The sequence below is a fragment of the Symphalangus syndactylus genome, chromosome 22, assembly GCF_028878055.3.
Source record: "Symphalangus syndactylus isolate Jambi chromosome 22, NHGRI_mSymSyn1-v2.1_pri, whole genome shotgun sequence".
Classification (NCBI taxonomy): Eukaryota; Metazoa; Chordata; class Mammalia; order Primates; family Hylobatidae; genus Symphalangus; species Symphalangus syndactylus.
The window spans coordinates 25,207,957-25,220,663 of NC_072444.2; the positions used below are offsets into that span (position 1 = coordinate 25,207,957).

Sequence of the window (12,707 nt, forward strand, 5' to 3'; positions counted from 1 at the left end):
AGTGGGAGGGACAGGTATGGCCAGGGTAACGTGGGGGAGGGGCTGCTTCTCCACCAAAATGCCAGGGACCCCCTCTCCCCACTCCTAAAACCAACCCCAGGCTGGTTTTACTGAAAACATTTATTTTTTATTTATTTATTATTATTATTATTATTTTATGAGACAGAGTCTTGCTCTGTTGCCCAGGCTGGAGTGCAGTGGCGTGATCTTGGCTCACTGCAAGCTCCGCCTCCCGGGTTCACGCCATTCTCCTGCCTCAGCCTCCCGAATAGCTGGGACTACAGGCGCCCGCCACCATGCCTGGCTAATTTTTTGTATTTTAAGTAGAGACGGGGTTTCACCGTGTTGGCCAGGATGGTCTCTGTCTCCTGACCTCATGATCCACCTGCCTCGGTCTCCCAAAGTGCTGGGATTACAGGCGTGAGCCACCGTGCCCGGCCTGAAAACATTTATTACAACAAAACGTCAGAGCTATGTGACAGTAAGTTTCCACAAGCTGGTAGGGTTGAACCGGGGCAGGAGTCACTGGTACAGGGACTTCACTGCCCACCCCATGCTCAGCTCCTGCTGGAGGAACCTCTGGCTGACCCGGACACAGGATGGACAGCTGTCAGAAAATCTGGAGAACAGCTCGGTAGGGCGATTGGGCAGCCTCCTCCTGTCCATGCTTCTGCCCAGGCTGAGCCTCGGAGGAGGCCTGGTTCCTGGTCATCTTGGGGCTGACGACGATGCTGCTGTTGGTGACTCGGGGCCCATACCAGCCTGCCCAGTACTGGGTGTCCCTGCCCCCATGCTGGAAGAGGATGTAGCGGACACCCCGGGGGTAGTCTGAGAAGGTGTAGGAGACCTGTCGGGAGCAAGGGAGAGGAAGTGACCACCGGGATGGGGGAGGGGAAGGCAGGAGCCAGGTCCTCTAAGAGAGCTGCCCAGGCTGGAAGGCAACAGCTCCAGGCCAGAGAGCAGGGGCACCCTGGGCCCTGAGGCTGTCCTTTGCTTCCTGCCACCCTGGCCCTGGGAGGAGTGGGTAGAGACAGCAAGTGGGTGAGGCCTCACCTCTGTCCACGTGGCATTGTTCCACTGTTGGATGGTCACAGGTGGGGGCTCGAAGGAGGCCAACACGAAGTAGTCAGCCGAGGCCAGCTGCACCTTGAGTTGGTAGGTGCAGCCACAGTCGGCTCTGGCAGCAAACCTGGTGGAGGGGTTGAGAGCCCTGTGTCCAAGCCACTGAGGGCTGGCCCCAGGGGTGGGGGCAGGTGGGACCTACACATTGGAGCTCGGAGCTTCATTTCCCATCAGCTGACACTGCTCTGCCCGCAAGACCCAGCTGGCTTCAGCACTCCCTATGCCCCGCTGTGGCCCGGAGGTAAGCTGTCTGCCCATGCTGGCCTCCGTTACCCCATCTGAGAAAAGGGACCCTTTTGGGCATCCTACTAAATATGTGACCTCAAAAATCAAAAGACCCCTCCAGACAGGCCTGGTCTGTCCAAGCCATGTCACCCGTACTTACAATGGACCAGGCTGTGGATTCAGTGGGAGAGTCAAGGGGGTGGCCTGTGTAATGGGGCTAGCACAGAGCTCACCCTCCGCTCAGCCCAGCCACCTCTCCCCACTGCAGCTCGGCATACCCCTCCATCCACGCCCCTTTATCCTCAGAGTGGCAGCCCTGGGGCCTGCCTAGAACTGGGGTCCTGCTTCTGCCACCGGCCAAGCCAGAGCCTGGCACAGTTCTGTGCACAGAGTAGGAGCTCCAAAAAGAGTCATGGGTTGAATAGGGAAAGGGGCAGGGGAGGCAGGTAGGTCAGGGGACCTGGGGGTTCCCACCCAGTCCAGAGAGGGCTGAGGTCCTCTGTTGCCCCAGTGCCTGTCAGTGTCGGCTGGGCACAGTGGCTCACACCTATAATCCCAGCACTTTGGGAGGCCGAGGTGGGTGCATCACTTGAGGTCAGGAGTTTGAAACCAGCCTGACCAGCATGGTGAAACGCCATCTGTATTAAAAATATAAAAAAAATAGCCGGGTGTGGTGGTGGGCACCTGTAATCCCAGCCACTCAGGATTCTGAGGCAGGAGAATCGCTTGAACGTGGGAGGCGGAGGTTGCAGTGAGCCAAGATCACGCCACTGCACTCCAGCCTGGGTGAGAGCGAGACTCTGTCTCAAAAAAAAAAAAAAAAAAAAAAAAAAAAAAGTGACTGTCCATGACAATACACCTGGGGGCCTCAGCCTCCTCATCTGCACACTGGGGCTACTGTGTCCTGCTGACTACATCACAGAGTGGTGGGGAGGCCAGGAGGTGCCGCAGGGTCTGGGTGCAGAGCAGGGGCAGAGGCCGGGGCTACCTGGCTCTAGGACATTGCTGTGCAGAGCGGGCACTTGCTATGGGTCGTTTCACTTGGCAGCGCAGTAAGAGGAGCATGTAGAGTGTAGGGACACAGGCCATGGACCCTACTCACCAGTCCTTAACCACGATGTCCGGCCGGAATGTATCTAGTAGCTCCTCCCAGTAGCCCTCGGCTACAAGGTCCACCAGCTGGGACTTGAGGCACATTCTGGGGAGCAGAGTTAGGGGCTTGCGTACCTGGGTGTGCTCTGCATGGCCCCCACTCACCCAGGCCTTGGCAGCCCCTGTGAGCCCAGGGAGGTGGTTTGGGGACCTAGGGTATCCCTTGGCCGCTGCAGGACAGGCATTGGCTGGGGCTGACTCTGGCTCCTCCTCCAGTGCAGGAGGGAGTTTGACCCACTTGTGCCTTGGTGGCATTTGATCCCAGTCCAAAGGCCCATTGTTCCAGGGCACTCTTGTAAACTCAAGTTCCTAGCTTCGGGACGGATGCCTGTAGATAGCTCTGGCTTATCTTAACCGCCCAATGGACTCCTGGCCTGCTTCAGTGATCCCCACCCCCACTGTCCATGAACACAGCACTGAGTGATTCCAGGAAGCAGTGACTCTGGGCAAGTTTTGGGGCCACCTCCCCCGAGCCTCGCAGAGAGGACTTCCCTTAGGAAGACTTTGCCTGAGACTTGGCAAAGGTGTCCTGACCCTCTGTCCCCTCCACGCAAGCCTGGTAGGTTCAGTTTGCCATACTCGTAGGATGTGACAAAATACTTCTTGACTTTGGGGTCAGGAAAATCTGTCCCGTGGGCTCCAGGGAGGCTCTCCACCTTCCAGCGGTCCCCACCATTGAAATCGATTTGCCACGCAAACATATCCTCTAGGAAGAACAGAAGCCGAGGTGAGACCCCCTGTGTAAATCCAAAGTCCAGCCCTCCCCACCTCGTCCCAGGAGGGCGGGAGGGAGGGTGGTTGGTGTTAGTGACCCTCTTGGGAGGCAGGACTTGCTCATGCTCAGGTCTGTGGGGCTGTGGACACCAAAGGGTTAACCAGCTTGTTCCTTCTCAAGGGCATTGTGTGGCCAAGGTACCCCACCAGCCCAAATGTACCCCAACCGCACCTTGGAGCACCCCTACAAAGCACCCCTCCAACACATTCCCACCTGTCCTCACCATATCAGCTCTGATCTGACTCTGTCCCTCCCACTCAGTCCCAAACTGGCCTCACTCCTAACACCCAGCTGGAGAAAAGAACGCGTGTTACCAGAAATTCTAAACCAACCCCTTCCTCACTTCCATGTTGCAGTGGAACTCTGGGAAATACCCAAGTATCAGTTCTCAAAAAATTACATTACGAGAGGCCTGTGAGAGTACTGTCCTCAAAGACTAATGTGAGGCCAGGCATGGTGGCTCACGCCTATAATCCCATTCACTTTGGGAGGCTGAGGAAGGTGGATTGCTTGAACCCAGGAGTTCAAGACCAGCCTAGGGAACATAGCGACACCCCCCCTTTTTTTAAGTAAAATAATTTTTTAAAAAAGGCTAACGTGTTCATCCCAACACAGACTGCTTACCTGACCCAGATGGCACCCCAGATGTCCAGGAGGGAGAGGCCCTTGGTTAACTACATAACCCAGGTTGGAGGCCCTAGAGGATGGGTTTGCGGGTTTGTCGGTGGGTCATGGGAACCAAGGTTCCCACAGGGCTCAGATGGCCTCTGCCCAGGGCAAGAGCGCTAAGTAGAGGAACAGGTACCCTTTGGGCTGAGCGCTGTGGTAACATGGGTGGACTTCCATTAGGTGGGCCTAGTGGGTTCAGGGGGACGATCACCCTCTTCACACTGAACTTAGAGGACCTTAGAAAACAATGGTGCTTCTCTACCGGCGCTGCCCAGGCAATCACCAGGGCACTTTTTTTTTTTTTGAGATGGAGTCTTGCTCTGTCGCCCAGGCTGGAGTGCAGTGGTGCAATCTTGGCTCACTGCAAGCCCCGCCTCCCAGGTTCACGCCATTCTCCTGCCTCAGCCTCCCAAGTAGCTGGGACTACAGGCGCCTGCCACCACGCCCGGCTAATTTTTTTACATTTTTAGTAGAGACGGGGTTTCACCGTGTTGGCCAGGATGGTCTCGATCTCCTGACCTCGTCATCTGCCCGCCTCAGCCTCCCAAAGTGCTGGGATTACAGGCGTGAGCCACCGCCCCTGGCCCACTGGGGCACTTTTCAAATGGCTCACTTGCTCCCCCTCCAGGAGCCCGCTATTCTCCAGGTGCTCTGGGGTCCCCAGTAGAGAACCAGAGGAGTAATACAGAAATCCAGGAGCTGGGCTGGTGCTGAGCACAGACCTGGGGGTATCCCAGCAAGGCTTGACTGAGCACTGCCGGCCCCGGGCAGGCCAGGCTGCAAGGCCAGCTCTGTCAGGCGGCGTTAAGCCGAGCAGGCAGCTTAGGCTGGGCAGCTTCTAAATGGAATCTGGGGCAGGCAGAGGGACTGAGTGTCGGGCGCTGTCTATGGGGGCTCTGGGATTTGGGGCGGGGGAGTTTGAGGCCTTTATCTGTCAGGACCAAACCCTGGAAGCTGGGCAGTTGTGTGTCTTTGGGGAAGTCACTCATCTTGGGCCCAAAGCTCCCCATCTATACGATGGAGTCCACCCCAATTGTCTTGGCATCTCCCAGGTTCTGTGTGTGTGTGTGTGTGTGTGTGTGTGTGTGTGTGTGTGTGTGTGAGACAGAGTCTTGCTCTGTCACCCAGGCTGCTGGAGTGCAGTGGCGCAATCTCGGCTCACTGCAACCTCCGCCTCCCAGGTTCAAGCGGTGCTCCTGCCTCAGCTTCCCAAGTAGTTGGGATTACAGGCGCCCACCACCATGCCAGGCTAATTTTTGTATTTTTAGTAGAGATGAGGTTTTGCCATGTTGGCCAGGCTGGTCTCGAACTCCTGACCTCAGGTGATCTGCCTGCCTGGGCCTCCCAAAGTGCTGGGATTACAGACGTGAGCCACCGCACCTGGCCTATTTGTTTTATTTTTAAATTATTTTTTCAGAGACAGGGTCTCACTCTGTTCCCCAAGCTGGAGTGCAGTGGCACAATCTTGGCTCACTGCAACCTCCATCTCCTGGGTTCAAGCGATTCTCCTGCTTCAGCCTGCAGAGGAGCTGAGATTACAGGCGCCTGCCACCCTGCCTGGCTAATTTTTTTGTATTTTTGTAGAGATGGAGTTTCACCATGTTGTCCAGGCTGGTCTTGAACACCTGACCTCAAGTAATCGCCCGTCTCCGCCTCCCAAAGTGCTGGGATTACAGGTGTGAGCCACCGCGCCCGGCCAATCTCCCAGGATCCTAATGAGGATGAAGAGAGTACAGAGATAGCAAGGGGATTTTAAGTACACACACCAGGTCTCAAAATCAGTTGCTGCTAGAGCCCCAACAAGTAGTATGGTGTGTCCGGGGTGGATGGTGGTTCATGCCTATAATCCCAGCACTTTGAATGGCTGAGGCGGACGGATCATTTGTGCTCAGGAGATCAAGACCAGTCTGGGCAACGTGGTGAGACCCTGTCTCTAATTTAAAAAAAAAAAAAAAAAATATATATATATATATATATATATATACACACACACACACACACATACATACATATACACACACATATGTGTATATATTATATATGTGTATATATGTATATATATGTGTATATATGTGTGTGTATATATGTATATATATGTGTGTATATATGTATATATGTGTGTATATATGTATATATATGTGTGTGTATATATATGTGTATATATATAGGAGATGGAGGTTGCAGTGAGCCAAGATTGTGCCATTGCACTCCAGCTTGGGGAACAGAGTGAGACCCTGTCTCTGAAAAAATAATTTAAAAATAAAACAAATAGGCCAGGTGCGGTGGCTCATGCCTGTAATCCCAGCGCTTTGGGAGGCCCAGGCAGGCAGATCACCTGAGGTCAGGAGTTCGAGACCAGCCTGGCCAACATGGCAAAACCTCATCTCTACTAAAAATACAAAAATTAGCTGGGCATGGTGGTAGGCGCCTGTAATCCCAACTACGTGCTACGTGTCTGTGTGTCTGTGTGTGTGTGTGTGTGTGTCTGTATGAAGCATGGTGCCTGGTACATAGCAGGTACCAAATGAAGGAAGGGAAAAGGGAAAAAACCCTGGGAAATACAAGAGAATGTAGCAGGCTAGGTGGGGACCTTCAACTATGATCACAGGCCCCTCTGGATCCTCATTTTGTTTGTCTGTATAATGGGGCTAACAGGAGGATGGATAAGTACATTTGTAAAGACCTCCCACGAATGCCTGGCACAGAGGAGGCCCTTGGTCAACATGAGGCAGCTTGGGCTGAGTTCTGGGGGACAGGCGGGTCTGCAGTGTTCTTGTGCGTTCAATGAGCGTTTCTTGGGCACCTGCTATGTGAAAGTGTCACTGTGGATGCTATAGCGTGGCAAACAAGGTCCATTTGGCCCCTGGAACTTGAAGTTTGTGGCAGAAAAAAATAAGGAAATTCTGAAAAAAAAATTTTTTTTTTTTTTGAGACTAAAAGTTTCACTCTTGTCACCCAGGCTGGAGTGCAATGGAGCCATCTTGGCTCACTGCAACCTCTGCCTCCCAGATTCAAGTGATTCTCCTGCCTCAGCCTCCCAAGTAGCTAGGAATTGTAGGTGTGGGCCAGCATGCCCAACTTTGTGTGTTTTTAGTAAAGACAGGGCTTTGCCATTTGGACCAGGCTGGTCTCCAACTCCTGACCTCAGGTAATCTGCCCATCTCGGCCTCCCAAAGTGCTGGGATTACAGGCGTGAGCCACCGCACCTTGTGAAAAATGTTACAGGGCATGAAATGGGGGTGCTATGCTAGAGGTGGAGAGTGCTGTTTTTAGATTGGGAGCACAGGGCAGGTCTCTGAACTGAGACCTGAAGAATGAGAAGGAACCAAGGGAGTGAGGTGGGAGTTTAGGGTTAGAGAACATTCCAGGTAGTGTGGGAATTGCAAGTGCCAAGGCCCAAGGATGGGAAGGAATGAGCCCAGTGGCAGCTTCCACCCTGCCCCCATGCCACCTTCAGCACATGGGTTGCGCAGGAGGTTCCTATGCAGGCTCCGTAGGAAGTAGAAGATTTTCCAATCGGCCACGGGCTGGTCCCAGTCCTCGGTGATGAAGCCCTCTCGCAGGCACTTGCGCTTCCAGAGGGTCATGAGGTCGATGAGGTCCCGCCAGAGGCTGCAGACCAGGCGGCAGTTCAGCAGCAGCTGGCGGGCGGGCACGTGCGTGAACAGCTCCAGCAGGATGTTCTCGGGCAGCTCGTTAATGCTGTCCAGGGCTGCCTTGGGGTGGGGAGCATCCATGGCCTGTGGGGGCAACAGTGGTTATGAGCCTGACCAGCGAGGTGGGCCCTCAGGTCCCCAGGGAACCAGGCCAGGGACTCCTCTCTAACCCTGCATTAGTCAGGTGTGGTGGCACACTCCTGGAGTCCCAGGTACTTGAGAGGCTAAGGCAGAGGATCCCTTGAGCTTGGGAGTTCAAGGCTACAGTGACCTATGATTGCGCCACGCACCCCTGCCCTGGCAACCAAGCAAGACTCCAGCTAAAAAAAAAAAAAAACCCACAAAAGAGCATTTCTGAGGCTGAGGGTCCTTCCAGTAAACAGTAGCCCCTCAGTGGAAAGAGTAGTCATGGGACGCACATTCAGAAGAGTGCAATACAAATAGTAAAGTCTTTAGAGACACATTTTTTAAAAGGCCCCTCCCCAATTTAAAAAAAATTGCTTAATTTTAAAGCCAGTGGGTTGGGTGGACTGTAAGATTTTGTGGAGGACACACTTGTCTGCAAAGTTCTGTGATGGTTTTGGTGACTGTTATTTTAATGCTCTGGATTCACTGTTAGAATATAAATTTTTTTTTTTTTTTTTTTTGAGAGTCTTGCTCTGTCACCCAGGCTGGAGTGCAGTGGTGCAATCTCAGCCCACTGCAACCTCCGCCTCCTGGGTTCAAGTGATTCTCCTGCCTCAGCCTCCTGAGTAGCTGGGACTATAGGCGCATGCCACCACGCCCAGCTAATTTTTTGTATTTTTAGTAGAGATGGGGTTTCACCATGTTAATCAGGATGGTCTCAATCTCCTGGCCCCGTGATCCACCCACCTCGGCCTCCCAAAGTGCTGGGATTACAGGCATGAGCCACCACACCCGGCCAGAATATAAAATCAGTTTTACATCCCAGACTTATTAATGTTCATTTAGTGGTGGGCTAGTGCTGAGAAACCACCCTCCTATCTCCAGAAACTCACTTTGGCCTGGAAGTCATATGTGATAAAACAACCCCATGGGAAGCCCCCACAGCACCCGGCTGGGCTGCCTTTGGTGTCAGGCCAGAATCCACTTGGAGATTGCTGGAAAACAAAAATCAGATGGAGGGTGGCTGAGAAGACTGCCTGGGTTTGAATCCTGGTCTGCAGTGACTAGTTGGGAAGCTGTGAAAAGGAGGGGGTAACTGTCCCGACCCTGGAAGGGCCAGGAGGACCAAGTGAAGCACAGAGCTTCGGTCAGCATTGCTGTCAGCACAAACCTGCTCTCAACACTGTCCTCCCTGTACCTCTGCTCTGCACACAGGTTCTGGAAAACTTCAAGCAGTGCCACAGCCCTGACCCGAATCTGTTACCTGGGGGCACCTGGTTAGTCCTCTAAGGGGATCCCAGGTACTTGCCCCAGGCAGGTGAGGGTTGGCCGGCAGCCAGGGCTCTGCACTGTCACTCAGGTGGGCCTCATCTGCTTACACATGAGGAGAGAATGTTCTCCACCTACAAGCAGGGAAACAGAACCTTGCTGGCCTCTTTTATTTTTTCTTACTTCCCACCCCGAGACAGTTTCGCTCTTGTTGCCCAGGCTGGAGTGCAATGGCGTGATCTCGGCTCACTGCAGTCTCCGCCTCCTGGGTTCAAGCAATTCTCCAGCCTCAGCCTCCCAAGTAACTGTGATTACAGGCACCTGCCATCACACCCAGCTAATTTTTGTATTTTTAGTAGAGACGGGGTTTCACCATGTTGGCCAGGCTGGTTTTGAACTCCTGACCTCAGGTGATCCACCCGCCTCGGCCTCCCAAAGTGCTGGGATTACAGGCGTGAGCCACTGCATCCAGCCTTTTGCTATGGCCTCTTCTGATTTTCCATAGAGGCTTGGCCAAAGCAGCAGTTCATAGTCTTCTGAAAGCTCCCATCTCAGAAAACAGGAGGGTGGGTGCATGCTGGCTCCTGCCCAGGGAGGAACACTTTACATGGCAGAGAAAACAGGCGAGGTACTTGTGCCTCATGAAAAATGCTTTGCAGGCCAGGTGGGGTGCCTCAAGCCTGTAACCCCAGCCCTTTGGGAGGCCGAGGTGGGCGGGTCACGAGGTCAGAAGTTCAAGACCAGCCTGGCCAACACAGTGAAACCCCGTCTCTACTAAAAATACAAACAAATTAGCCGGGAGTGGTGGTGTGCACCTGTAATCCCAGCTACTCAGGAGGCTGAGGCAGGAGAATGGTGTGAACCTGGGAGGCGGAGGTTGCGGTGAGCCGAGATTGCGCCATTGCACTCCAGCCTGGGTGACAGTGCAAGACACTGTCTCCAAAAAAAAAAAAAAAAAAAATGCTTTGCAACCTTGGCAACACAGGGAGACCCTTTCTCTATAAATAGTGAAAAAATTCGCCGGGCATAGTGGCGAGTACCGGTGGTCCTAGTTACTTGCGAGGCTATGGCGTCAGGATCTCCTGAGCCTCGGAGATCAATGCTGCAGTAGCTCACAGGCGTGAGCCCCGGAACCCAGCCCCTCAGAGATTTTCTACCTTAGAGTCCATGAGGCCTGCCGAGGTCACACTCTAGGGAAAGAAGGAGCCTGCTGGAGCACAGTGAGCCATGATTGCTCCATGGCACTCCAGCCTGGGCAACAGAGCAAAACTGTCTCAAAAAAAAAAAAAAAAAGTAAAGAAAACAAAAATGCTTTGATGGGAAAAAAAAAACAAAACAAAACCCAATGTGGCTAAGTCTTCTGAGAAGCAACCTAAGCATTTGGAAAAAAATGTAAAACTTGTCAATTAAAAATGCTTGTAGTCTGGGCAACATAGTGAGACTCTGTCTCTAGAAAAAAAGAAATTAGGTCGGACGGGCGGACTCAGGCCTGTATTCCCGGCACTTTGGTAGGCCGAGGCGGGCGGATCACAAGGCCAGGAGTTTGAGACCAGGCTGGCCAATATGGTGAAACCCTGTCTCTACTAAAAATACAAAAATTAGCCGGGTATGGTGGGGGACGCCTGTAGTCCCAGCTACTCGGGAGGGTGAGGCAGGAGAATCGCTTGAACCCGGGAAGCAGAGGTTGCAGTGAGCCAAGATCGCGCCACTGCACTCCAGCCTGGGCGACAGAGCGAGACTCTGTCTTAAAAAAAAAAAAAGGCCGGGCGCGGTGGCTCACGCCTGTAATCCTAGCACTTTGGGAGGCCGAGGTGGGCGGATCACGAGGTCAGGAGATCGAGACCGTCCTGGCTAACACAGTGAAACTCTGTCTCTACTAAAAATACAAAAAATTAGCCGGGCGTAGTTGCAGGCCCCTGTAGTCCCAGCTACTCCAGAGGCTGAGGCAGGAGAATGGCTTGAACCCGGGAGGCGGAGCTTGCAGTGAGCCGAGATCGCGCCACTGCACTTCAGCCTGGGCGACGGAGCGAGACTCCGTGTCAAAAAAAAAAAAAAAAGAAAAAAAAGAAAGAAATTAGCTAGGCCTGGTGGCCCGTGCCTGTAGTCCCAGCTATGCAGGAGGCTGAGGCAGGAGGATCGCTTGAGCCCAGGAAGTCGAGGCTGCAGTGAGCCGTGATCATGCCACTGCACTCCAGCCTGGTGACAGAGCAAGACTCTGCCATAAATAAATAAATAAATGCTGGCAACTTCTAAAGGCACTGTCTAGACTCTAGACCAAATAAAACTCACTGGGCTCCAAGCTAGAGGCATCTAGGCACCAATAGCTTCCTACCGTGGTGACCGAAGTCTGGTCTCTGGCCCAGTCCGCATTTTCTTGCGCCCCTTCCCCGCCCCCGCCCGGGACATTTTGTGGTGGGGAAGTTCATGCCAGCCCTAGGAAGCCCTCTCACACCGATCGGGGTCCCCAACCGCCCGGCCCGGCGTCTCGTGCTGGCCTTCTCCGCACCCATCCTCCCAGCAAGCTCTCGGGGCATTGTTACTTCACCGGTTTCTCGGAAACAGAAACTGTGGCTGGGGAAAGGCAGGCGCCGGATCTCGCAGGCATGTGGGGGCCTGGAGGTCCCCTGACAGTTCTCCGAACCCGGCGCCGGCCTCGGGATGTGGCCGGGGCGGCGGCGGCCGCAGAGCCTCCGCCTGGGTGGCCCTGGGGCCAGGCCCCCAGTCGAAGTCCGGGCCCAGCCGCCCGCGCCCCCTACCCCTGGCCGCCCGGAGCGGCGCCCGCAGGCTCCGTGAACGCCCAGGTGCCGGAGACCCCGGCTCCCCACACGCCCGCCGCCTGTCCCCCCGGGGCCGCGACCTGGGCGCAGCGGCAGAGCTGCGGGTCGGCCCGAGCCTACGGCCTCGGCGTCGTCGTCGCTGGGCCCCTTCCGGCCCCGCCGCCGCGTCACGCGCTGCGCTCGGTCCCCACCCCCGCCCCGGACCCCGCTGCCGTCCCTCTCGGCCCGGCCCCTAACCCTTGCCGCGGGAAGACGAACCTGGGGTCCCCGGGGCCCGGGCCCTCGCTGCGGCCTGCGTGTCCTGAAGCTCAGTCTCCCCCTCCAGGCGGCGGACGGCTCAGCACCCACACCTGCACCCGCCTTTTCCGCAGGGCAAAAGCCCCGGAACGCGCGGCAGTTCCCCAGACCTCAGCCCTAGTTCCTTCCTTATGGAGCCCAGGCTCCACCCTTGACCCGCGGTCCCCTCCCTAGAGGCAGGAGCTGACACCCAGCGGGCTCCTTCTTTCCCTAGGGCGTGACCTCCGCAGCCTTCATAGACTCAAAGGTAAAAAACCTGAGGGGCCGGGAGGTGGCTAACGCCTGTGATCCCAGCACTTTGGGAGGCCGAGGTGGGGAGGATCGCTTGAGGTCAGGAGTTCGAGACCAGCCTGGCCAACGTGGCAAAAACCCTGTCTCTACTAGAAATACAAAAATTAGCCGGCATGGTGGCACAGGTCTGTAATCCCAGCTCCTCCGGAGGCTGAGGTGGGAGAATCGCTTGAACCTGGGAGGCTGCAGTGAGCAGAGACTGCACCACTGCGCTGCAGCCTGGGCAACAGAGCCAGACCTTGTCTCAAAAAATAAAAAAACCTCTGAGGTTTTTTGTCAGGATTAAGTTCATGAATTTCTTCCATCAGTCAACAAATATTTAGCAAGCACCTTGTTCAGGCAACCACC

The 12,707-nt window shown here is 54.7% G+C and overlaps 1 protein-coding gene across 9 annotated transcripts; it reads right to left on the minus strand.

Moving 5' to 3' along the window:
- Window positions 1-102: 102 nt before the first annotated feature.
- FBXO6 (F-box protein 6) lies at window positions 103-12,189 on the minus strand. 9 transcript variants are annotated; one of them, XM_063631849.1, is made up of 7 exons: window positions 12,030-12,189; window positions 8,619-8,720; window positions 7,395-7,683; window positions 3,034-3,205; window positions 2,450-2,545; window positions 1,054-1,189; window positions 103-847 (listed from the first exon to the last, which is right to left on the minus strand). In XM_063631849.1, the coding sequence occupies exons 3-7, from the start codon at window positions 7,678-7,680 to the stop codon at window positions 611-613; spliced, it is 927 nt and encodes a 308-aa protein (XP_063487919.1). In that variant the 5' UTR covers window positions 7,681-7,683; window positions 8,619-8,720; window positions 12,030-12,189; the 3' UTR covers window positions 103-610. The 9 variants fall into 9 exon arrangements, with proteins under 9 accessions (XP_063487919.1, XP_063487922.1, XP_063487917.1 ...); XM_063631852.1 differs by having other exon boundaries at window positions 3,079-3,205; window positions 12,030-12,186; XM_063631847.1 differs by lacking the exon at window positions 12,030-12,189 and adding an exon at window positions 11,540-11,674 and having other exon boundaries at window positions 3,079-3,205.
- Between the last annotated feature and the right edge of the window lie 518 nt (window positions 12,190-12,707).

Coding starts and splice junctions, on each gene's coding strand:
- FBXO6 (XM_063631847.1), bottom strand. CDS start 11,599: ATGCCTGCGAGATCCGGCGCCTGCCTTTCCCCAGCCACAGTTTCTGTT. Junction 2,546..3,078: donor TATTTTGTCACATCCTACGA/GTATGGCAAACT, acceptor TCTGCTCCCCAG/AATGTGCCTCAAGTCCCAGC. Junction 848..1,053: donor ACAATGCCACGTGGACAGAG/GTGAGGCCTCAC, acceptor TGCTCCCGACAG/GTCTCCTACACCTTCTCAGA.